Source organism: Myripristis murdjan, chromosome 3 (assembly GCF_902150065.1).
Source record: "Myripristis murdjan chromosome 3, fMyrMur1.1, whole genome shotgun sequence".
NCBI lineage: Eukaryota > Metazoa > Chordata > Actinopteri > Holocentriformes > Holocentridae > Myripristis > Myripristis murdjan.
The window spans coordinates 9232871-9255605 of record NC_043982.1 but is presented as its reverse complement, the minus strand read 5'-3'; the positions used below and the strand labels follow the sequence as shown (position 1 = coordinate 9255605).

At 40.1% G+C, this 22735-nt stretch overlaps 1 protein-coding gene across 1 annotated transcript; it reads left to right on the top strand.

Moving 5' to 3' along the window:
* The first annotated feature begins 5069 nt into the window (after positions 1–5069).
* On the top strand, positions 5070–18763 carry copb1 (COPI coat complex subunit beta 1). Its single transcript, XM_030079832.1, has 22 exons — positions 5070–5220; positions 8606–8756; positions 8880–9109; positions 10030–10199; positions 10319–10433; positions 10538–10630; positions 10741–10878; positions 11076–11195; positions 11536–11643; positions 11739–11885; positions 12052–12197; positions 13339–13435; positions 13540–13700; positions 13831–13951; positions 14057–14284; positions 14651–14830; positions 16745–16889; positions 17028–17147; positions 17262–17407; positions 17666–17755; positions 18038–18193; positions 18462–18763. The coding sequence occupies exons 2-22, from the start codon at positions 8666–8668 to the stop codon at positions 18519–18521; spliced, it is 2862 nt and encodes a 953-aa protein (XP_029935692.1). The 5' UTR covers positions 5070–5220; positions 8606–8665; the 3' UTR covers positions 18522–18763.
* Positions 18764–22735: the final 3972 nt, after the last annotated feature.

Genomic DNA, 22735 nt, shown 5'->3' with positions numbered 1-22735 from the left:
TATGAAAAATCGCATACTTTGTTAACTAAAGGAACAAAATTAATCGAGGCAAAATACTTCACTTTAATATTAGGTCTGACATGGATTTTCTTGGTTATTAACTACTTATTGACATTTCCCATCCACACATATGACATAATTAACAGCAGATGAGCACAAAATAATCCTGCATTTGGTCAGAACTAGAAAATGAGAAAAGGATTGCAAACAAGTAACCTACACTGAATGTAAATGTCCAGTGTTCCAGCAAATTTTGGTATCCATGGTAGTGGCATAGCAGCTACTTTAAGTTAATTTGCTGATTCAGACACAGTTTTTGCTTGCTGGCCATTTTCTGAGTCACTGCTGCTGTCACTGCTCCCAAGTGTTGCAGTGTGGAGCGACGGTATCCTGCTGCATTTGGTTGCTGGTCCCTGGCAAAGGCAGCCTATGCAGCATGGACCTGCCTTCTTTGTGCACAGGAACCGTTCCTCAGGCCAGGCTGGCATTTCCATCATCCAGAGACTGTCCAAATTCTATGCATGGGGGGAATTCCTGGCTTGGCGATGTGTGCATTCTTGTAACTGACACTTGCCAGAGCAGCTCTTTTCAGGTGAAGCAGAAATGCATTCTCTGCGGGGGGTAGAGGCTTCAGGAGGGTTGGCTGACAGCTGTTTTCACACCTGGTAGCTGGTAACAAGGCCATGGGTGAGGCTTGTTTCCTGTGACTCTGTTGGTGTTAATTGTGCAATACCATGTTTATCTGATGAAAACAATATGCCGTGTATGCATGGGATAATTTTGGCAACTGGTACACAGGGACGGGTATTAGTTAAATCTGTAATAAAAAGCAGAGTTGCTTTGTTTGCACCCAGGTTGTGATCCTTTAAGGTCCTGGATTTCATTTTTGTGAGAGCTCAGATATTAGTTTTCATAAATGTTTTCATTAACACCACTTACTTGATCACATAAGTCTTTAGTATCCAGCTGCATGCTCAGGACTTATCAAACACACACATTTTTACTAAAACAAGTGCCTGTGTTTCACTTCTGCTCGGTGACGCTTTTGAAAGGTCCTGCCCTGCACATGCACACAAGGGATTTTTATTTAAACTTTGCCACAAAGATCACTTCCATAAAATCCTCTCTTGCACAGCGGGGTAGCGTGCCTGCACAAGCACATGTGCATCTCACCAAGCACGATGAGCTCTGGAGTGCTGGGTGGAAGTTTCCTGCAAGACAAAATAATCAGAAAACACTATTAGAAATTACAAGTATCATATTTATAAGGCAACACAGCAAGGAGTTGGTGTTTCTTTTTGCAAGATTCAGGAGGATTCAAGAGGTCAAAAGCATCTAATCTTGACACAAGGTAATGGAGATCGAAGAAGGCAACTTGTTTCTTACCATCCCTCACATCGTCAAGCACATTTAGATCTTCTGCGTTTTGCATTTTTGACACATTATACTGCTCTCTCGCTGATGGCAGGTGCAACAGGGCTATACGAGGGTCTTTGATTGGGACATGCTGGCAAAACCGCTCATTACCAGAGGCATCAAAACCAAGATGAACATGTATAGGCTTAACATCTTTGATATTACAAATCCTATCATCGGGACAAGTCTAACAAATAATTGCGACTCTGCATTTGCTCAAACTTCTTCAAACTCTCGTCAGGTTATCTACAGGTGTCATACACTTTCAATTTAATGCTTTCTAAGATCTTTATCGGACAAATTTTTAATGAAGACTTTAATGAAGACTATATTAAGATGACCTTAAAATAATATGCATCTGATCCAGTGCAGAGGTTAAGCTTTAGGTAGTTAAACATTGCAGATACCTTAACTCCAGCCATTACTTTTCTCCACAGAACTTGTGACTAGTAAGTGTAAGGATTTTCTTGCATTTGTCTCAGCTGGTCAGGACAAAAGATCTAAGACAACTATAAACAGAGTTGGGTTCTTCTGGGAAAGCTGTTTTCACAACAGGCTAAGTGGAGTAGGTCCCATCCCTAATATGCAACGTTCAATGCTCTCAGAGGCTTGAAAAAAGTGAAGATTTATAAGTGCACTCCTTACCCTGACAAGGCAAATTCCCATGCTTATGAGATGTAACCGGTTTAGGTTTTGTGTGGTTTCTACTGCCTACTATTTTATTTCTGTAGAATTAAGTTCCACCACATTCAGCTGTGTGTGTGAAGTAAACAGTATCTGTGTGGTTAGATATAAATGTGGTTAAAGAAAAGACCTAGTTTCTCTCTCTTCTCCACAACCAAACCTTGAAATGGAAATGGGGTCACTGCACTGTTACTCTACATTGGTCTCATCTTTGAATCACATCTTAAAAGCTGTGGAATACTAAGGTTGTAGGTGAAATAAGTGGTAAACATAAACACAAATATACACAAACACTCTTGTGGTACCATTAGCACAGGACAATAGGAATAATGTAGCTTTACATAAGTAACATTAAACATGTAAAATTATACAAATATTAATCAATCAAGAGGGAACCACATCTTAATTTCATTATACAATCTGTTGTATAATGACCAATAAACTTCCTTGTATCCTTGTAAAAAAGACTCTTTACTTAACTTTTAATAATATGTGTAGTGCATAACCAGTATTACTTGGAAATTTGTTTACCCATTTTAACTGTAACAGTGGTGTCACCACAATCATCCCGGCATTCTCCTAAGGTAGTAAGGATTATGACACCACATAGTCCTTATGCCAAATAATCTCGTATTTAAACACATGGCTGTTTGAAGAAGGGTGATGATCAACATGGGTGTGTAGCAGTCTAGATGTGTCACCGTCTTGTCTGGCCACCGAGGAAAAGTAGCCAAGGTAAGAGGTATTCTAAATCTTCCCATCACTCGGTAAGAAAGAGTTTGGGACTATTTTCTCTCTCACAGTTGCTGGAGGAGTCCTCCTGGATACTGTGAGGCCATCCACCCTGTAGAGAAACTTTATTTCAGTCACCTCCATGAATCTCATTCCTTATATCCATATATCCCGAGCTTGTGGCTATAGGTTAGGGTCAGAAGTTTTGCTTTGTGCCATTGGTCTCTCATAAAATGCTTAGATTAAAGCAGCCAACAGTCTCAAACCTTCTCCTCTCTTTAGAATACTATGCCATAGTACCTGAACTATTACATGGGGGGCAGCTTCTCGCCTCCCACCTGGACAAGACAAGCCATATTTTTCCAAGAAAGAAACATGGTCTGATTCTCATCCCAAACATGTCATGCTCAGCTGAAAACTGTCACCATGCACATCAGACATCCTGGTCCACTGAAACCAGAAGGATGACATCATCCACAAACAGAGACATTATTTGACGGGACAGTCTCCAGACCTTGTCTGTACCTTGATACCCTGGCGGTGGATATGACAAACAGGAGAGGGGCTGTTGGAGTTCAATGCCCACCTTGAATAAGCTTGACTTAGTGCCAAGAATGCAAACACAGCTCTTGCTCAGAGTGTTGAGGAGCCAAATTGCTCACAGCAGTTACCCTGGCACCCCGCACTCCCACAGCAGCTCTCACAGTATACCTCGGGGACCACAGCTGTAAGACTTTTCCAAATCCACAAAACATATGCACACAGGATTAGCAAATTCCCATGACCTCTAAATGATCTGTTACAGGATGGAAAGTTGTGCAAAATACCGTATGGCAATCAAAGTGTCCCCATCTGAAGGTCTCATACGCCACATTCAAAACCTACCAGCCCATCTACCATCAGGAAATGCACACCAGTCTCTCCATATTGGGGCTGTGCAAAATAAATAAATAAATAAATAAATAAATAAATAAAATACAATAAAATTGAAATATAGTTGAATAGCTGTGAATATGATTTTTCATAATACTGTATCAGTACTACAGTGTCTTGTATTGATGCATATAATTTATGCACTTCATTTTCATATGATTGTATTACATCTACATTTAAGTGCATGTGCTGCTCTCCTTGCTCTCTCTTCTCTTTCTCTTCAGTCGTCATCCTGCTAGACCAGTCAGCTGTCTCTGACACTGCCAACCAGCAAAATCCTGCTCTCTACCTTTTCTGCAACTCATACAGAATGACACCCCGAGGCCATCGTCGAGCCCCTCCACACCAGCACTCTCCATCTCCCTCTTCTCACTGATTTACATTTTCTTTATCTTAACACCAATGATGTGCACCATAATGATCGCACTTTTAAAATTTTAAAAGATCCACTGTCAGATGGATACATGACCGCTTTAATGTATATGTGCTACTGATTTATGTCAAGACAGTACAATGTGCTTGCTTGTTGTCTTCCATGTACTGGGACTTAGCCATCTTATTCATTTCCAAATTCCCAGTGTGGTGTTTTTTTCCACTGCATCTGCAACTTCCATTTGTTTTCCTAGAAGTGGAACCTGTATATAGTTGTTGGCTGCCATAGCCTGCTGTTGTCAAAACATGACACATGGTACTTCCAACACATGATACTTCCCTCATTATTATCATTGTCAGGCCTTGAGCAGCTACTTGACTGAGAAATAGTTACATTCATGTTTGCATATGACTACATATCTTTCCACCTCCCATATACACCTGGCATCTTTGATGAACCACACTGCTTGCAACATGTTTTCCTTTTTTCCCCCCAGTATTTATTATTTCCACGTTCAGCGTGTCTTTCCTTCTCTTTCACACCATCACTCACTAATGACTTCATTACAATAACACAAGTTTATTTGCCCTGTTTCATGTCTAGGTTGCTATATTATATGGATTTCCTGTGCACTACAACACTGGGACCCAATATCAAAATAACTAAAACAGTGCTTTCAAGTTGTGTATATTAGGCCTTAAATGAAGCCCTTTAACTAGTATCTCCTTCATGTCATTAAAAATATGTTTTTGTGTGCATTTTGGAAAGCTTTTGGCATTTATAATAAGTATTAAAAAGCGAAAAGTGTTGTTAAAGTGTATTGTCTGGTTTGGTAAGAGGTACAAAGAGCAACCTCACTGCTCACAATGGTGCGAACAAGATGGCTGTGACAATCGCGTTTTTGGCCCTTCAGGCGCACGGTAGTAGTGATGTGGCTGAGAAAGCAATCCTCCACGTCACTAGGAAGTAGTGGAGTGCCGAGTTGAGGGCTCGTCAAGGCGATTTTCTGAGTAATTCACAGATGTAAAGAGCAAATCTGGGATATTGTAGGCCATTTCAGAAGATAACAGGTTTGCATTCAGGTACGTAACTTTGTTTTCTAACCGCCGTGCGCGCAATGATTTGTTTTGCTAATCAGCGGTCCTGTCCTCCATTTCATTTCTCGCCTGGACAGACGCTAAGTTAACGTTAGCTAGCTAGCGGATGCTAGCTGCTTTAACGAAATGTCATCCATATGTGCTCCAATAAAACAGATTATTCGACACGCTATAAAAACGTTGTTTGCATTTTATTGACGTTAAACTATGTAATGCTTGGCGCTAGCGTAGGTGAAGGTGGCGCAGTTATAATAACAGCTAGCTATAATGTCTGAGAAAGTTGACGTTGCATGTCCCAATTTGCTCGCTGTCTTCATAACTTGACATTATACTGTTGATACGTGTTACCATGCCGCCTTTCTCCTCTTATTTTCAGCGTGTGAGGGTAGTGTCTTTGTTTTACAATCAAAAGAAATTGCGTAGTATATAGCTACAAATCTCACAGTCGTGACATGTTAGCTCACACTGAGCTGCACCTGATGTGTAGCTTGTCGGAGACAAGTTAGCTCAGCAGGAATTCACTGTTCTTCATTTTGGCATAAGGGCTTTGACTTTTCATGTCCATTTTTCTCAGTCTGAAAGTTCTGCTCTTCAAAACTTTAATTTTTGGTTTCGTAAAAAGTGCGTTTGCTTTTAGTTTGCCGGCAGTTTGAGGCTTTAAAATCGACTTAAATCTTTAATTTAGATAATACAATGCAAGTGTCTTGAAAATGTCTGCGCGATCAAATACTATCGTGAAGTTTAATACGTCTGTTTTGAACAGATACTGAAAAACTAACGAGTATGTCATAACTGAGCTTTGTATAGGTTAATTACAATAATTCAGGAAAAAACATTTGGTAAGATGAGTTGCTAAGCTTTGCAAACCTATTTCCCTGTAAATACTGCTGCTCCATAGCTGGTCCAAAATGCAGCGGCCAGAATCTGGACTAAATCAAAGAAAGTGGATCACATTTCCCCGTTGCTGAAAGACCCCACACCGGCTGCCTGTATCTTTAAGAACTGATTTTAAAGATCTTTCATTTGTTTATAAAGCTTTAAATGCTCCTCGCTACATCAGAGATTTTCTTTCATTTAATGTTCCGGTCAGATCACTAAGATCCTTAACAACTTATCTTTTAAATGTTCCCTATGTGTCCCATACAAGTACTGGTGAGGCTGTTTTGACTTTACACCTGTCTTTTTAATCTGGCTGTCATCTTGGATTAATGGTACGGCCATAGTTATTCAGTTCAATCATTGGCTTTCATATTTATTTTCATCCTTGTGTGTATTACATTCTATTTTTATTTCACTGACTTTTCTTCATTTGTTGTGTGTTTCCTTTGACTGTGTGGTTGGTTTTGCACAGGTAAAGAGAGCTCGGCAGTCTTGTTATTCCATCTGAGAAACCTTACAAAGATGGTCTTTGTTTTAGCAACTTGGGAAACATCCACAAATATCCACGCTCTTATTTCTTGGAGACTGGGTTATTGTAGCTTGCTCTATTGTGGAGTTAAAACAATTACTTGCTGTAACTGTTTCAAAATACAGCAGCTAGGCTCTTAATGGGCGCAAAAAAACAAGGGTCCTATGGCTCCCCTGCAGTCTAATCAGCCTTAAATCCTTGTGTATTCTTGGTGTGTAGATATGTAGATGTGCACACTTTCTCTTCTGTTATTATTTTATAAAGGACAATTTTTGTGTTGAAAGTGGCATACACTACTCACAAAAAGTTAGGGATATTTGGCTTTTGGGTGAAATTTATGGAAAATGTAAAATGTTCACGCTACAGTGATATTATATCATGAAAGTAGGGCATTTAAGTAGAAGCATACACTGGTGATTTCCTCATCTCAAACAATTTATTGAAACAAAAGCCAACAACAGTGGTGGATATACCACAACAAAAAATGTCAGTGTCAATAACTTGTCATGTGCCCTTGAGCATCAATTACAGCTTGACAACGACGTCTCATGCTGTTCACAAGTCGACTTATTGTCTGCTGAGGCATGGCATCCCACTCTTCTTGAAGGGCGGCCCTCAGGACATTGAGGTTCTGGGGTACAGAGCTCCGAGCCTCTACACGGCGACTCAGCTGATCCCATAGGTTTTCTATGGGATGCAGGTCTGAGAAAGTGCAGGCCACTCCATTTGAGGTACCCCAGTCTCCAGCAGCCGTTCCCTAATGATACGACCTCGATGAGCTGGAGCATCAAACACCTGATGTGAATTTTGCCGTTAAACTCCTTGTTAGAGAACAGCAACTTGTGCAAAAAGTACTGAAACATTGAACAGTTGGATATGTGCATTCAAAAGTTTACAGAAGGTCACATTAAGTTCACCTGTAAAGGTTATAATGCATTTTAGGTTGATCCTGAAATTTCACCCGAAAGCCGAATATCCCTAACTTTTTGTGAGTAGTGTATGAATACTTTTTGCACATATGCATCATAGCAAGTGGATTTCCCGATCTTGGATGCTGACTAGAGGATGCAAAAAAAAAAAAAAAAAAAAAAAAAAAAAAACTCTAAGCAATTGTTCACTTATTTGTAATTTGCTTTGTTTTTTTTTGTCTAGATTTTTTTTTTCTTTTACAGTTGGCAAATACACAGTATTGTTATGAGTAGTGTCATAAGCCTCAGCTGTGCACATCATTGCACTATCCTGCTGGACAGTTTGGTAGTGTTGTGTTGTTTACAGTTAAACAGAGTAGAGCATTAAGGAGAGAAAAAAAGGCTAATTAAACAGCCTCTGTGCCTGTAAAGCTGATCATATTTCAGCAGCATAGGAACAACTCTTTATGCCCATATGGGTTAATATGGGAACAAACGTCAAATAAATAAAAAATAAAACAGAATAACAGACTAATAAAATTATATAAAATTAAATAATTAGCTAAAAATGAAAATGAATCACCGTGGTAAAGCTCACCTTAATATCGGTGCTGAATTGCTTGTATTTTGCACACCTGCCCCCGCCCAACCCCTGGGGAAAAAACAAACGAACAAGAGTTACTCTTCTGAGCAGCTGTTGAAAAGGAACCGAGCCATATGAGCTGGTTCTTGTCAAAGAGATCTAATTCCCATCATACAGTTCTGCAAACCATACCTCTGCATGTTTTTGTGTGCTGCTCTGAAGGATTTAAAAAGAACCACAGCACAGTGCTTTCGTCTGTGTTTCCTTGAACCCACTTGATGCTGCACAGTAGATTTATTGACACGTGGTTTATGCATGTACATTCTCATTCCTCAGCTTCAGAGTTGTTTATTTTTAATACCATGGCTATGTATATTTCAGTATTAATTCATGAATATCAACCACCAAACTAAATTTGTGATGGAGTAATATTTTCACCATTTGACTGACTCTCATGCTGCTTCTTCACAGGTACTCTCCACTCTGTGACGTTCATTGGGATTCTTACGAGGCATCCAACCCAGCGGCGACATGACAGCTGCAGAGAATGTTTGTTACACCCTGATCAATGTACCAAATGACTCGGAGCCCCCGTCTGAAGTCAGCCTGAAAGCTGATTTAGGTAACTATCCGCCTGTTTTCACACAAACCTGCTGACCCTGATGTACTTCACAGATTGTATTGTTAGGCTATGAAGTAAAGTCAATATTTGTACCAATCATACTAATAAACCACCTCTCCACAGAAAAGGGGGAGATCAAGGCAAAGACAGAAGCCTTGAAAAAGGTGATCATCATGATCCTGAATGGTGAGAAGTTGCCGGGTCTGCTGATGACCATCATTCGCTTCGTCTTGCCACTTCAAGACCACACAATCAAGAAGCTGCTTCTGGTTTTCTGGGAGATTGTCCCCAAAACTACCCCAGACGGCAAGCTGCTTCAGGAGATGATCTTGGTCTGTGATGCCTACAGAAAGGTATGTTGAGTAATAGACCTGACAGACAGATAAGATTGATGCTAATTGTGTTGAGAGTTTTGGGTGTTACCACAGTGACTATATTAATTAATTAGTTTTTACTGTAAAGGGAAAGACGCACCTCAACGTCAAACATGTTTTGCCCCTGATGAAGTTGGGAGCCTGAAACTTTGGGCATCTGTTTGCAAATAGAAGGAAAAAAAACATAGAAGAAAAAGCAAGTCTGTGTGCATCCCATACTATATCTTTGGATTTGTTTTGTTACTACAAGCCATACTTTTGAATATAAAATACTATGTGTAACATTAAGAAAAGGGTGCTTATTTCTTAGGTTAGCCATTTCAAACAAAATATTCCTAACAAGTACTTCTGTAGTTCCGTTAATAGAGATTAACTTACCTTGATATTTTGCCAGTCCTTGTTATTATTCTCATTATGCAACACAAGCATTTGCCAGTGAATCAGTTTGCTGATTTCTTCTTTTTTTTTTTTTTTTTTTTTGTTTGGTTACTTCAGTCACATGGAAGAACCCATCCATTTGCATAGTTATCGTTTCATGTGGAACATTAAAAGAGAAACACTAAAAGACACCTCTTGGCAATGGAGACATACATTTTAGTGTTTAGAATCTCATAGCAGGTTCCTGACAAGTTCCCAAATGTAATAACAAATCCTCAGGAGGGTCAGGTGTGGAAACATACAGGGTTACTTTGCTGCCGTCGGCATACCATTTTCAATATGTCCTCATCAGTTTCAGGCCCAGAGGTCAGATTTTGAGCTTGTGTCATCAAAACAGCATTGACCTGCTAGCCAGGCTCGTAAAACACCTTTCCCTGGAAAGTGATGATTTCATTTTATTATATTCTTAAATGTTTGTTTATCAGTTGTCTCAGTATGTGAAATTTGACTTCCCCTTTCAGGACCTGCAGCACCCCAATGAGTTCATCCGTGGCTCCACCCTGCGCTTCCTGTGCAAGCTGAAGGAGTCTGAGCTGCTGGAGCCTCTCATGCCAGCCATCCGGGCGTGCCTGGAGCACCGACACAGCTACGTGCGCCGCAACGCCGTCCTGGCCATTTACACCATCTATAGGTACATGCCATTAATACTTAATGGTTAATGGCCTCAGATAAATAAAACAGCCCTTCAACATGGACATTTGCTGCATTCATTAAGAGAACACTGACCTGATTATCTTTCTTGTTGCTCAGGAACTTTGAACATCTCATCCCAGATGCTCCAGAGTTGATCCATGATTTCCTTGTCAATGAGAAAGATGCCAGCTGTAAGAGAAATGCCTTCATGATGCTGATTCATGCAGATCAGGTCTGTAGCTTGTTGTCTCTTTCCTGCTGTTACTGCTGCTGTGTGCCACAAGCCATGGCCTGTCCTCCTCCAAGACTTAACTCGGTGTAATTTTGTTCGTACAGGACAGAGCTCTGGATTACCTCAGCACGTGTATCGATCAAGTCCATACTTTCGGCGACATTCTCCAGCTGGTTATTGTGGAGCTGATCTACAAAGTGAGTCAGCCCCATTTATTAGTGTAATTTAAGCTGCACAGCACAACAACACTGCCAGAACAGCCAGTTTGACGTCTGTGTTCTTCCTATTTATGTTTCCGCTCTGTTAGGTGTGTCACGCTAACCCCTCTGAACGTGCCCGCTTCATCCGCTGTATCTACAACCTGCTGCAGTCCTCCAGCCCAGCCGTGAAATATGAGGCTGCCGGCACTCTTGTCACCCTCTCCAGCGCGCCCACTGCAATCAAGGTATATCACCAAGGTTTTGTCAGTGTTGTGTATGTTTCTGGGCTCTGAACCAGCGTTCCAGGGCTCACTTGTTATAACAAACGAGTGTCATTATTGCACTATGCTTGATGATAGTCCGCGTGTAGGATCCGATAGTGTTAAAAGTTTGTGGCTGAGTATCGTCTCCTCCTGAATCCTGTATCTTTGTCTGACTCCAGGCTGCTGCACAGTGCTACATTGATCTGATTATCAAGGAAAGTGACAACAACGTGAAGCTGATTGTTCTTGATCGTCTCATCGAACTGAAGGAGCATCCCACTCATGAGCGTGTACTTCAGGTATGCTGAATTGTGCCTGTGTTTAGTCTGATGCCGCAATTCACAAATTTAACTTAGAGCTTTTTTGTTACTTTTTATTTGTTTTTATTCTTGATAATTCTACGATTCAACCCAAAATTTAAATCCAGGCTTTACATCCATAGCCTATAATGACTTTCAGAAAAAAATGCCAGCAAAAATTATAGTTGAACTTGAAAAAAATAGAGGAGTTCCATTTATTGCGTGTCCACATTTTTTTTCTTAATAACATCCTAGGATTCAGAACAGATACACAATCCTTTGTTCGTTTCATTGCACATACGTGGACTTAGTCTGTCTTCATGTGTGCTTCCTTAACCAGGACCTGGTCATGGACATCCTGCGTGTTCTCAGCACACCTGACCTGGAAGTGAGGAAGAAGACCTTGCAGCTGGCACTGGACCTTGTCTCATCCCGAAATGTTGAGGAGGTGTGTTACATGTCTATAATTTAGCTCTTAGTTTCTTGTTCCCAGCACAGGAAAGGCAGGAGTCTCTGAGTCTAACGGCATCTGTCTGTTTTCAGTTGGTGATTGTTTTGAAGAAAGAGGTGATCAAGACCAACAACGTCACAGAGCACGAGGACACTGATAAATACAGGCAGCTGCTGGTGCGCACTCTGCACTCTTGTAGTGTGCGCTTCCCTGACATGGCGGCCAATGTCATTCCTGTGGTAAGCCCGCCTATTAACACAGTGTAAAGGATATGGTTGAGATGATTATTTTCATAGCTTCTTGTGAAAGATCCAAAAGTCGGTTTTATATTAAAAGGACTCTGTATGTGTGTGTGTGTGTGTGTGTGTGTGTGTGTGTGTGTGTGTGTGTGTGTTTGAATTTCAGCTGATGGAATTCTTAAGTGACACTAATGAGGCAGCTGCTGCTGATGTGCTGGAGTTTGTGCGGGAGGCCATTCAGAGGTTTGACAACTTGAGACCCCTCATCATTGAGAAAATGCTGGAAGTTTTCCACGCCATCAAAACTGTCAAGTAAGGCCTCCCAAGCACATGGTTGGGTTTATTATGCAGGAACCTAGCTTTTTTTTTTTTTTTTTTTTTTTTTTTTAAATAAACGCTCTCACTGGTGCCACTATGACTTGCTAGTGTAATTTGGTGCGGTTGTGGTCAAACTCTGTGCTGCTGCTGTGGTTGTTTAGGATTGTCCTTTGATTAGAACATTTATTCAGTGATTTGACAGTCTAATGCTTCAGTACTGAAGTGACTAATGAGAAACCAACATTTTGTTCATAAGGAGAATGTGAAGCCGGCAGCCAAATATCTGTGTGGGCACCTTCTCCGCTTTTATCATATCGATAAAGCCCAATGAGGCACTCTAGGCACTATGGGGAAAAAGTATGTCACTATTAGAAAGAAGAGAAATATTGGTAATGATAAGGTAATTATACACTTTAGTAGTATTTCACATGAGGTAAGTTACATTTGCTCTGCTCTGATATTAAATCACTTGTTTCACTCCTGCAATTAATCTGTCATGCGAGATTGTTGTCGTAGGTAAACGGATGTTACAGTACATGGCCATTTCCTCAGAAACCGAAAAGTGAAATAAAAGGTCATAGACAGCGATACCTACAGAGCTGTCTTTGTTCTTGAATATGAATGAATGAACTAGGATGAATATTGCTCCATGAATGCAAATGCAAACTGTCTGCTTCAGTTCAACGTCTTTCTCACGTCTTTTCAAGAATAAATCACTTTTGATCCTTCACACTTTTTCAGAACTTAGTAGCAGCTGACCTATGTATATGATATCATTCAGATCACATGCAGAATACATTTGATTCAGTGGGTTGCTGCTGTCCGAGGCATTATAACCATTATTTATTTTATTTTTTTAAGAAAATACTGGGTTATATTTATGAATTGCCGAATACATTTGAATTTATGTTTTTTACTGTTTTGCTTGGGAGTCATTTGGTCTTTGTCTGGTGATGTTTTTAAAGTGTTTAAGAGACTTGGCTAATTTTTGACACTGGTACTGAGGTGATCAAAGAAAAAAAATGTTTGCAATATTGGAGAAAATCAGACAGGAGTGGTGTAATGAAATACATTTTTTAATGAATATTACGTATGTGTTTGAATCTTGTGACATTTGACCATTGTAATGTTTCAGGATCTACAGGGGAGCACTGTGGATCTTGGGAGAATACTGCAGCACCAAGGAAGATATTCAGAGTGTGATGACAGAAGTCCGCAGATCCTTGGGAGATGTACGTTTGTCTATGACTTGAAAGATATAAATTTAACAAGGCCTACGGAACGGTCTCACAACCTTAACAGCACCTTAACATCTGTCTGTGATGTGGCTCCTCAGATCCCCATAGTGGAGAACGAGATAAAGAAAGAGGCAGGAGAGGTGAAGCCAGAGGATGAGGTCAGCGCAGCTCCAGCCCAGAAACTGGTGACAGAGATGGGCACCTACGTGACCCAGAGCGCCCTCAGCTCCTCCCGGCCCTCCAAGAAAGAGGAGGACAGGTATTAAAGGCACCTTTGGATCAGGGTTTTATTTTTTTTTTTTTCGCCATGGCATTCCGTGGATGTGTGTGAGTTTGGTTCATTGTGTTCAGTGAGCTCACACAGTGACGCTTGTTTTGTGTTGTCCCAGGCCTCCACTCAGAGGCTTCCTGATGGATGGAGATTTCTACGTGGCAGCTTCCCTGGCCACCACACTGACTAAAGTGGCCTTGCGTTATGTTGCGATTGTTCCAGACAAAAAGAAACAAAATGTAAGTCGACCTCTCCCGCTTCACTGAAAGACAACTCCTTTTTCAAAACAGCCGACCCCATTTTGCCTGTTCGTCTAATCCACACTGTCCTCTTGTCTGCCTCAGTCTTTTGTTGCAGAGGCCATGCTGATCATGGTCACCGTGCTGCACTTGGGCAAGTCCTCTCTGCCCAAGAAGCCCATCACAGACGATGACGTGGACCGCATCTCGCTGTGCCTCAAGGTCCTGTCAGAGTGCTCGCCACTCATGAACGACATTTTCAACAAGGAGTGCCGCAAATCGCTGTCACACATGCTCACTGTCAGACTGGAGGAGGAGAAGCTGTCACAGAAGGTAATGGCACTTGACTCTGAGGGCTGAATTCAGTGCTTAACCTCCTGGCAGGTATGCAGAGCCTAAACATGTTGGAGCATAATGTATGAGTGAGACTAAAGTGAATAAATGTATGGTGTTTGTTTTTATCAGATATTAAGAGGTACTCTTGTCTCTTAATGTTACACACCCTAAATTAGTCTCATGATATAACTCATTCTTTTTCTGTCATTCTTCCTGCTGCTGATAGAGCTATTAAGATCGGTCAGGTTCTGTTTGATATTAAGCTGTTGTGTTGCTAAGTGTAGGCTGAACTATTCCAAACCATTAACCGCGTGAGGATAATTAAATAATTGACTGTGTTTTTGTCTTTTTTTCTGACCACAGAAAGAATCTGAGAAGCGTAACGTTACAGTGCAGGCCGACGACCCCATCTCCTTCATGCAGCTGACAGCCAAGAATGAGATGACTTCTAAGGAGGACCAGTTCCAGCTCAGTCTGCTCGCTGCCATGGGAAACACTCAGAGGAAGGAGGCTGCTGATCCTTTGGCTTCAAAACTCAACAAGGTACATAACAAAACAAGTAGAAATCTCACAATGCAGCTTAACTGCTCAGCTAAAATGGATGAGCATGAAACTGGAAGGCTGAATTTTGCGGCTGTAAATGTGCTTCTTGTTTGAAGATCAGGTCTAATCCCTTTTTTTTTTTTTTTAACCATATTCATACTACTCCTAGCATTTTCGGCTCCTTGAATGTTAGTCTAACTTGTGAACAGGACAAGAGCTCCTTCAGATAAATCCTCCAAAGCTGAAGTTTACTCAAAGCTAACTTAGTGTATATATTGACAATTACAAATATTTAGGATAAATATTTAGTAACCAAAAAAAGAAGAAGAAGAAGAAGAAATCAGCAAACCGCTGGGTTTCATAGTGAACTTTAGTCGTTTGATCATGGTATTTCAGTACTGCTGAGTCTGCTGGTGGAGCCCTTGCTGGCATAATAGCAAAAACTGGATGCATAGGTTATTATTGCTCTACTAACTTATATCAGATCAGTGTATGTACCATTATGGATAATCTGTCAGAGGTATGGGAATACAAAAGGAGTTTAAAAGGTTACTCTGTTCATAACAGGGCACTGAAGTACTTTCTTGGGGTCCATAAATTTTCTCCTGTGCTAGCAATACGTGTAGACATTGAATGGCCCACTTGGTAGCACTGTGGAACAGATTAACGCAAATGCCACAGGACAGAAAAGTGAGGAAAACATTTGATCAGTGCATCTCTGTGAAGGCTGCATGGGCAAATGATGTAGCCGACCTTTGGGTAATAGTTGGCTTATATGATGTTGTTTAAAATGTATTGCAGACATTGAAAAAAACAATACTACTAGCTGTACATTAGAGAGAATGAGTAGAGGATATTATATAAATAAAAACTGAAAACATTTTGCTGGATTAAGAACAGCTGATTATGATTATGTCTGTGCCCGTGTATCTAAAAGAAATGGGGCTTTGTATTCATCCTCAGTCAGTGATATTGCCCCAACTATAATAGCCTAAACAAAATTGAGAATGAATTTCATTTTGTGTGTTGCTGCTCTTTTTTTTTTTTTTTTTTTTTTTAAAAAAACACAAACCACGCAGTGTTTTCCCTGCCATTAGAAGACTGCAGCACCCAAGTCGACTGAATTAAGGATATATAAAAAAAAGTTTTTATATGCACCGTTGAAGTTTAAAAATCTACCAAATACAAATGTTTTGCCTGTCAGTCATTTGGATGTGCTGCCTCCTAGGCGGACCCTCTTGAATGTAGACAAGTCAAATATGAACTTGCACTTTCCAAAAAGAAAAGATTTGCTATACAACCTTTTTGGTCACAGTGTCGTAGCTCTGCCTTCGCTAAAACTGGAGTCCAGATTCAGAAAATACAGTCAGGTCAGCTCTGGCTTCAGACTTACCTTATTAATCAAAGGGAAGCTGCTGAGACACACACATGCATTTGTACACGAGGGTCTCTCTCTCTCTCCCTCTCTCTGTTGTTCCCACTCACACCATTGTTATTGTATTTTATGTGGGTACTCATTTGCAATCATTTCATTGCGGTACAGATTTTTTTTTTTTTTTTTCCAAGAAACTACCAACAGAGGGTACCAAAAGTACAGCATTCAGCTGCCACAAAGGGGCAACTCAATAGCCATGTCTGTGCCAGTTGTTCCCAGCTCCAGTCCTCAGGCTGGACTCAGAGTGCTGCTGTTTTTTGCCCCAGGCAGTTAATTACATTCACCTGGCATCCCACGTACAAACCAGTCCCTATTAGACAGCTAGAATGAAAACAGCAGCACTCAGGCCCCTGAGGACGAGAGTTAGGAGCCGCTGGTCTGTGCTACAAAGTGAAGAGAAAGAAATCAAGCACTTCAAGGGTATTGTTGTTGTATATTACAGTTTATAAACAAGTGTAATTCATTTTCTTTCAATGTAGGTGACCCAACTGACAGGCTTCTCAGACCCAGTCTATGCCGAAGCATATGTTCATGTCAACCAGTATGACATTGTTTTGGATGTGCTGGTGGTCAACCAAACCAGTGATACCCTCCAGAACTGCACCCTTGAGCTGGCCACTTTAGGTGAGTCTTAACTTGTTGGCACCTTCTTGGGGAAAAAATGTCCTCTGCGCAAGATATGTTTACGAGAGCTGAAATTAGTATTGCCATACTGCTGTTATGTATGCATCTCACAAATTTTTTTTTTTTTTTACTCTATAGGTGATCTCAAGTTGGTTGAGAAGCCTTCCCCTCTAACTCTGGCCCCTCATGATTTTGCTAACATCAAGGCCAACGTCAAGGTGGCATCCACGGAAAATGGCATTATATTTGGCAACATTGGTAAGAGAACCTGTTTGTGGCAGTTGTATTAAGCAGTGTCACTGATGCCATATTTGTTTAACTCCAACATCAGAGCATTTTCTCAACGTTCATGTACATATGTCCATCTTGTAGTTTATGACGTGTCAGGAGCTGCAAGCGACAGGAACTGCGTTGTCCTTAGCGACATCCACATTGACATCATGGACTACATCCAGCCAGCGTCATGCACTGACGCAGAGTTCAGACAGATGTGGGCAGAGTTTGAGTGGGAGAACAAGGTAAACTTTACAGTTTACTCTTCAGCTTATGCCAGGAAACGGTGTCTGTTGTCATAGGAATTGGTTTATCATGAGTCACAGTTGTCTATCTGGCTTGTCATTGTGTGGTTTTCTCAGCTTCCTCTTCTGCATTTTAGAAACACTGAATGGAACCTATTGACATGATTGCATTGCATTGATTGATGCACAACAAGAGCAATATTTTGAAGGAACAAAAATCCAAATAGCTGGTTCTTAAGCTAACTTGCTTTATTGTAGGTGACAGTGAACACCAACATCACAGATCTGAACGAATACCTCCACCATATCCTCAGCTCCACTAACATGAAGTGCCTGACTCCTGAGAAGGTACGTCAACTATCACAGAACAAGAGAACATCGGCAGCTGAAGTTTAAGAGTTAGCAGGACTTAAAATAATAGTTGCAGCAAATGTGAAACTTTTTTGCCCTGGTCCATGGTCTTTGTAGTAATTTGATTAAAGCTACTAGTGATACATATCTAGTTTCCTTTGGTTATTTATCTGAGCATCATATTCTTAGATGCATAAGTTTTTTTTTTTTTTTTTTCAGAATTGTGGCATATATGGTGCAGTATTCTGACATTCACTCCTCCTTTGTCCCATAAACTAGGCACTATCTGGCTTCTGCGGTTTCATGGCTGCCAACCTGTATGCCCGCTCTATCTTTGGAGAAGATGCCCTGGCTAATGTCAGTATCGAGAAGCCCATCCACCTGGGGCCCGACGCACCTGTCAATGGACATATACGCATCAGAGCCAAAAGTCAGGTGGGTCACATCCCCTGCACATTACCACTCTCCTTATACTCTTACACATCTGCAAAGTAAAAACGGGTTAAAAATGTGCCCATGGCTAAGTGATGTGACGAAACACTTTTTTGTTATTAAAGGAAAACATTCAATTTATTTCCATGTGAAGTGAATCTGTTCAAATGAAAAAAAAAAAGATGAATCCATGCAATAAGTAGTTTTGACATTAGGATATCAAGCAGCATTGTTAATGGAATGTATCCGATGTGCATCCCTCCTTTCACAGGGCATGGCTTTGAGCCTGGGCGACAAGATCAACCTTTCCCAGAAAAAGACAGCTGTCTGAAACAACTCCAGAGCAGCAGTCCAGCTGATCACTCTGACTTTGTTCAAGTCATCTGCTAATCTCTTGTGTTGCTTGTCTTTACGGCCTTTGCTCACAGCAAAATAAGAGTTCTGTATGGTCAGTCTTTCTTTTCATTTTACAACACTTATGTCTGAAAACCATTTCCATCCAGATAATGTCCTTTCCCTGTCCTATCTTTAATTTTCAATAAACCTATATATTAAAAAAAGAATGGAAATATATTTGCTCTTTGCTGTATTCATTCATTCTTATCATGTTAGCTTTGCTTTGGACTCTGGCACACATTCCACTGTACTCTTACACTTCATTAGCTAATATGAATTCATTTTTAAAATAAAGGAATTAATGAAGTCAGATAATTGTGATTTCTTTGGTTTCACTGATGTAGAACCTGGTGGAATTGAATTGTGGCTTTCATCAGAGTTGAAGTGACTATTTCTCCTGGCTTCTGCTTTTATAAGTGTAACGGGTAGCTCTGTTGAAAATCTAGCGTTGGGCCAGAAATTCCTTCCAGCCTGTCCAGTGCTCTAAATAAAATCCTAGTTTATTTTATTTGATAAAGTCAGTTTATAAAGCTTTAACTAACAATGTCAATATGATGGGGACATTTGTTACTATTTTTTAATAATGAAGTTAGGGTTATCTGAATGAGAGGATGCCTGCCATTTTTCCATTGGGTAGAAAGGTTCAAGAGGATGAAGAGTATTTCTTCTTTTATTTTTAATTTGCTGCATTGATATGCAGTTATTTGTTACCCAACTGTACTGTACTATTATCTATGAAATGTTGAGTTCAGTTACATTTACATTACAGTTACATTTCAGTTCAGACCTTTGTTCTATATAGTCCAGTCATTTTATGAAAAAACCTAGGACAAATTGCAAGAGAAAAAAACTCAACTGATTTTGTATCCTCAGTTTGTCCTGAGTGAGTGAAAAAAAGTCCCAAGAAATCCCATTAGTGGAAAGTTTTTGAAAATCACCTATTTATGATCACATATTACCAAAAAACACACGGGAAAGGGGTTCAAAATTTTACTTTCAGATATCACTATAAAAATTCACAAGATGATTACACACACAAAGACAAGAAAAAAAGTCAATTACAAGTTCTTTGAATTATTCTGTTTACACATGCATATCACACATTATCTGATTTGATATGCGCTAATAAGGAATATAAGGAATAAATGCCAGAACAGATATTTAAACATTGAATTAAAAGGTTACTATACATATAGTAACCTTTTAATTCACTGTTATATAGTAACCTTTTAATTCAAGGTTACTATATATATAGTATATAATATATACCTTTTAATTCACTGTTTAAATGTCTCTTCTGGCATTTATTCCTTATATTCCTTATTAGCGCATATCAAATCAGATAATGTGTGATATGCATGTGTAAACAGAATAATTCAAAGAACTTGTAATTGACTTTTTTTCTTGTCTTTGTGTGTGTAATCATCTTGTGAATTTTTATAGTGATATCTGAAAGTAAAATTTTGAACCTCTTTCCCGTGTGTTAAAAACTGTTTTTTGGTAATATGTGGTCATAAATAGGTGATTTTCAAAACTTTCCACCAATGGGATTTCTTGGGACTTTTTTTTCCCTCACTCAGGACGTACTGAGGATACAAAATCAGTTGAGTTTGCTTCTCTTGCAATCTGTCCTAGGTTGACCCCAATTTTGGCCTAAAATTACTGGACTAATAAGGGGAAATTGGTTTTGCACCAGGGCAACAGTAAAACACTCAGTGACCCAGTACAAACACAACATTACAATGAGAGTCCATATGATAAGCAGATGTAAGAGGTGATAAAACAGTGCATGCTGGGAAATAGATAAAAAAAAAACAAAAAAAACCCAGTAAGATACAGTGCTAAAATGTACAAATATGCAAAGAGATATGAGAGCAGCATTTTACAATGAGTGCAAGTTTAGCAGATTTATTGCACCTGGGACAAAGGACATATTTACACGTCTTATCCCTGATAGTAGATGCCCTGACTAGACAGACAGTTGACGCCTGATATCTGGTATCTAGGTTGGTTGCACCCCAGAGTGAAGGGACTCCTGCCTGTAGCTCCTGCCTCTCCAGCTCCACAGCTGTGTGGACTGTGATTTCAGGCTCTAATTGAAATTCCTAAGATGCCTCTGGTGCTATGTTGCTATGATGGGAATCAACTGGAATTTTTTTTTCCCTGTAAAGCCTCCAAATTAGCAGTAACATCTTGTAGTGTCTGCAATATAGTTTAGGCAAGGTGTGAGAGCAAAATGCACTCCATTTATTTATTCCTTTATTTTTTACACTATGAAATGAGTTGGAGAGAAGTGCATTAGCCCTTCCTTTGCTATCTGTGAGGTTCAAATAAGGAGAGGTGAGAATATGGCAGATTGAAGTGTCACAGCCCCAGTCATACATTAACAGTATCTGAGAAATCTGTCACCGCGGGGGGGCTGGTAAAGGCTGAATGTGGCTTTGAGGTCAGGTCCTCACAGCTGTGAAAATAAACAGTATCTAGCAGCACTGTATCACACATGCCACAATGCCCCACAAAACATATTAAAAAAACAGCCCAGCTACTGTCTGCAGTTACTGCACACACTCTTCCTATTAAGTCAGATTAGTATTACATGCACAGGTGAGGTGTGAGCTTGTGCACCCAGTGGTTTTCCATTTTTCCCTTTATTCCTGCAGTCTTTTTTCCACCTTTGGTGGCTAATATTTTGCAGCCAAGCAAAACATACCTTCCCAGACAAAACATCCCTATTATATCTCTGTAATAGTCCCATGATAGTCCTATTTCTATTATATTCCTGTAAAAAAAAAAAAATATATATATATATATATATATATATATTTATTGTGGAAGATACAAGTGAGTTTACAGTGGTTTTATGATACGTCTGGGTATTTTTCCGCATGGCATCACAATAATATTATTATAGGGACTTCTAGTTTTGTTGTGATATCCTAAAGTTCATTACAATGATTCGGCTGTTAAAGAAAAGTTCTCCTTTGTAAGAGTGTTTTTTACGCTGTTGACCTGTACATCCACAGTATTTTATTCAGCCTATCTGACTTTGACAACACAGCGAGCACTTTAAATATATGATGGCGATGTCTTTACCATAATGGGGACCCATTTTCATTTTTCCTGAACTTATCCATGGCCCTCAACAAAACCGTAGAAGAACTCTGCAGTGCTCCTTTCCAAGCCCATTCTCTGTTTTGTTTGGACAGCAGGGGGCGCCACCATGTCCAAGAATAATCTGTCAGCAAACAGGTAGCTCCATGGTGGTCTTCAACCTGTTGTAAAATGGCATGGTGGGAATTTCTATGTATACATATATTTCATATGTCATGCTGAAAACTGACCATTTGCTGTAATGTAAGGCAAGCCATATTTCCACACCTTGAATCAAAAGCTTGAAATCATGTACACTTGCAAATCACTGCGCCTCAGGCTAAGTGCCACCTGTTGACTTGTCTGACAGCCGAACAGCTTTGTTGGCACAAATTCATTCCTTCAATGTTTATTTTCATCTCAGTGACGTGCAACGGTGCGTAAAGTCACCTACATGAAATAAGATAAACTTTCCTACCTAAATGATCAAAATTAATGTACCAGGCGGCAACCAAGAGGGACCATATATTTGGTATGGTGTGTGTGTGTGTGTGTCTGCAGCTAATCTCACAGACTACTGGGTATTTTTTTTGTACACAGTTATGACTGTATAATGAAGAACCTCTCATGGTTGCGGTGGTTCAAACCTTTGGAAAACATTTCTTCTCACCACTTCTGCTCCCTCTCTTCATTCACTGTCTAGCTCGCTTAACCACCACTGTTCTCTCTCTCTCTCTCTCTTTTCATATAGCATACCACTAAGCCCATCAGCCAAGTATTATTCCTTTTTGGTGAGTTTATAAAACACACTGCTGACAGAGAAGGTCAACAGAACACAGAGCAGACACACACAAAAGGACAGAGACAGAGCTGGGTGGGGCGGGGCACCTGGTGTGTGTGCAGTGACAGAGAGCTACAAAGAGAGAGACCTTAGTAGTCATTTTAAATGTTGCTATGTTAATTCACATGCACGCATGCACACGCTTTCGACAGAAAGCCATATTACTTCTGGCAAAGAGCCAGAGAAAGCCATAGGTTCCTGACCACTGTTATAATATG

Coding starts and splice junctions, on each gene's coding strand:
- copb1 (XM_030079832.1), top strand. CDS start 8,666: ATGACAGCTGCAGAGAATGTTTGTTACACCCTGATCAATGTACCAAAT. Junction 17,148..17,261: donor CATTATATTTGGCAACATTG/GTAAGAGAACCT, acceptor TCCATCTTGTAG/TTTATGACGTGTCAGGAGCT. Junction 17,756..18,037: donor AGTGCCTGACTCCTGAGAAG/GTACGTCAACTA, acceptor CCCATAAACTAG/GCACTATCTGGCTTCTGCGG.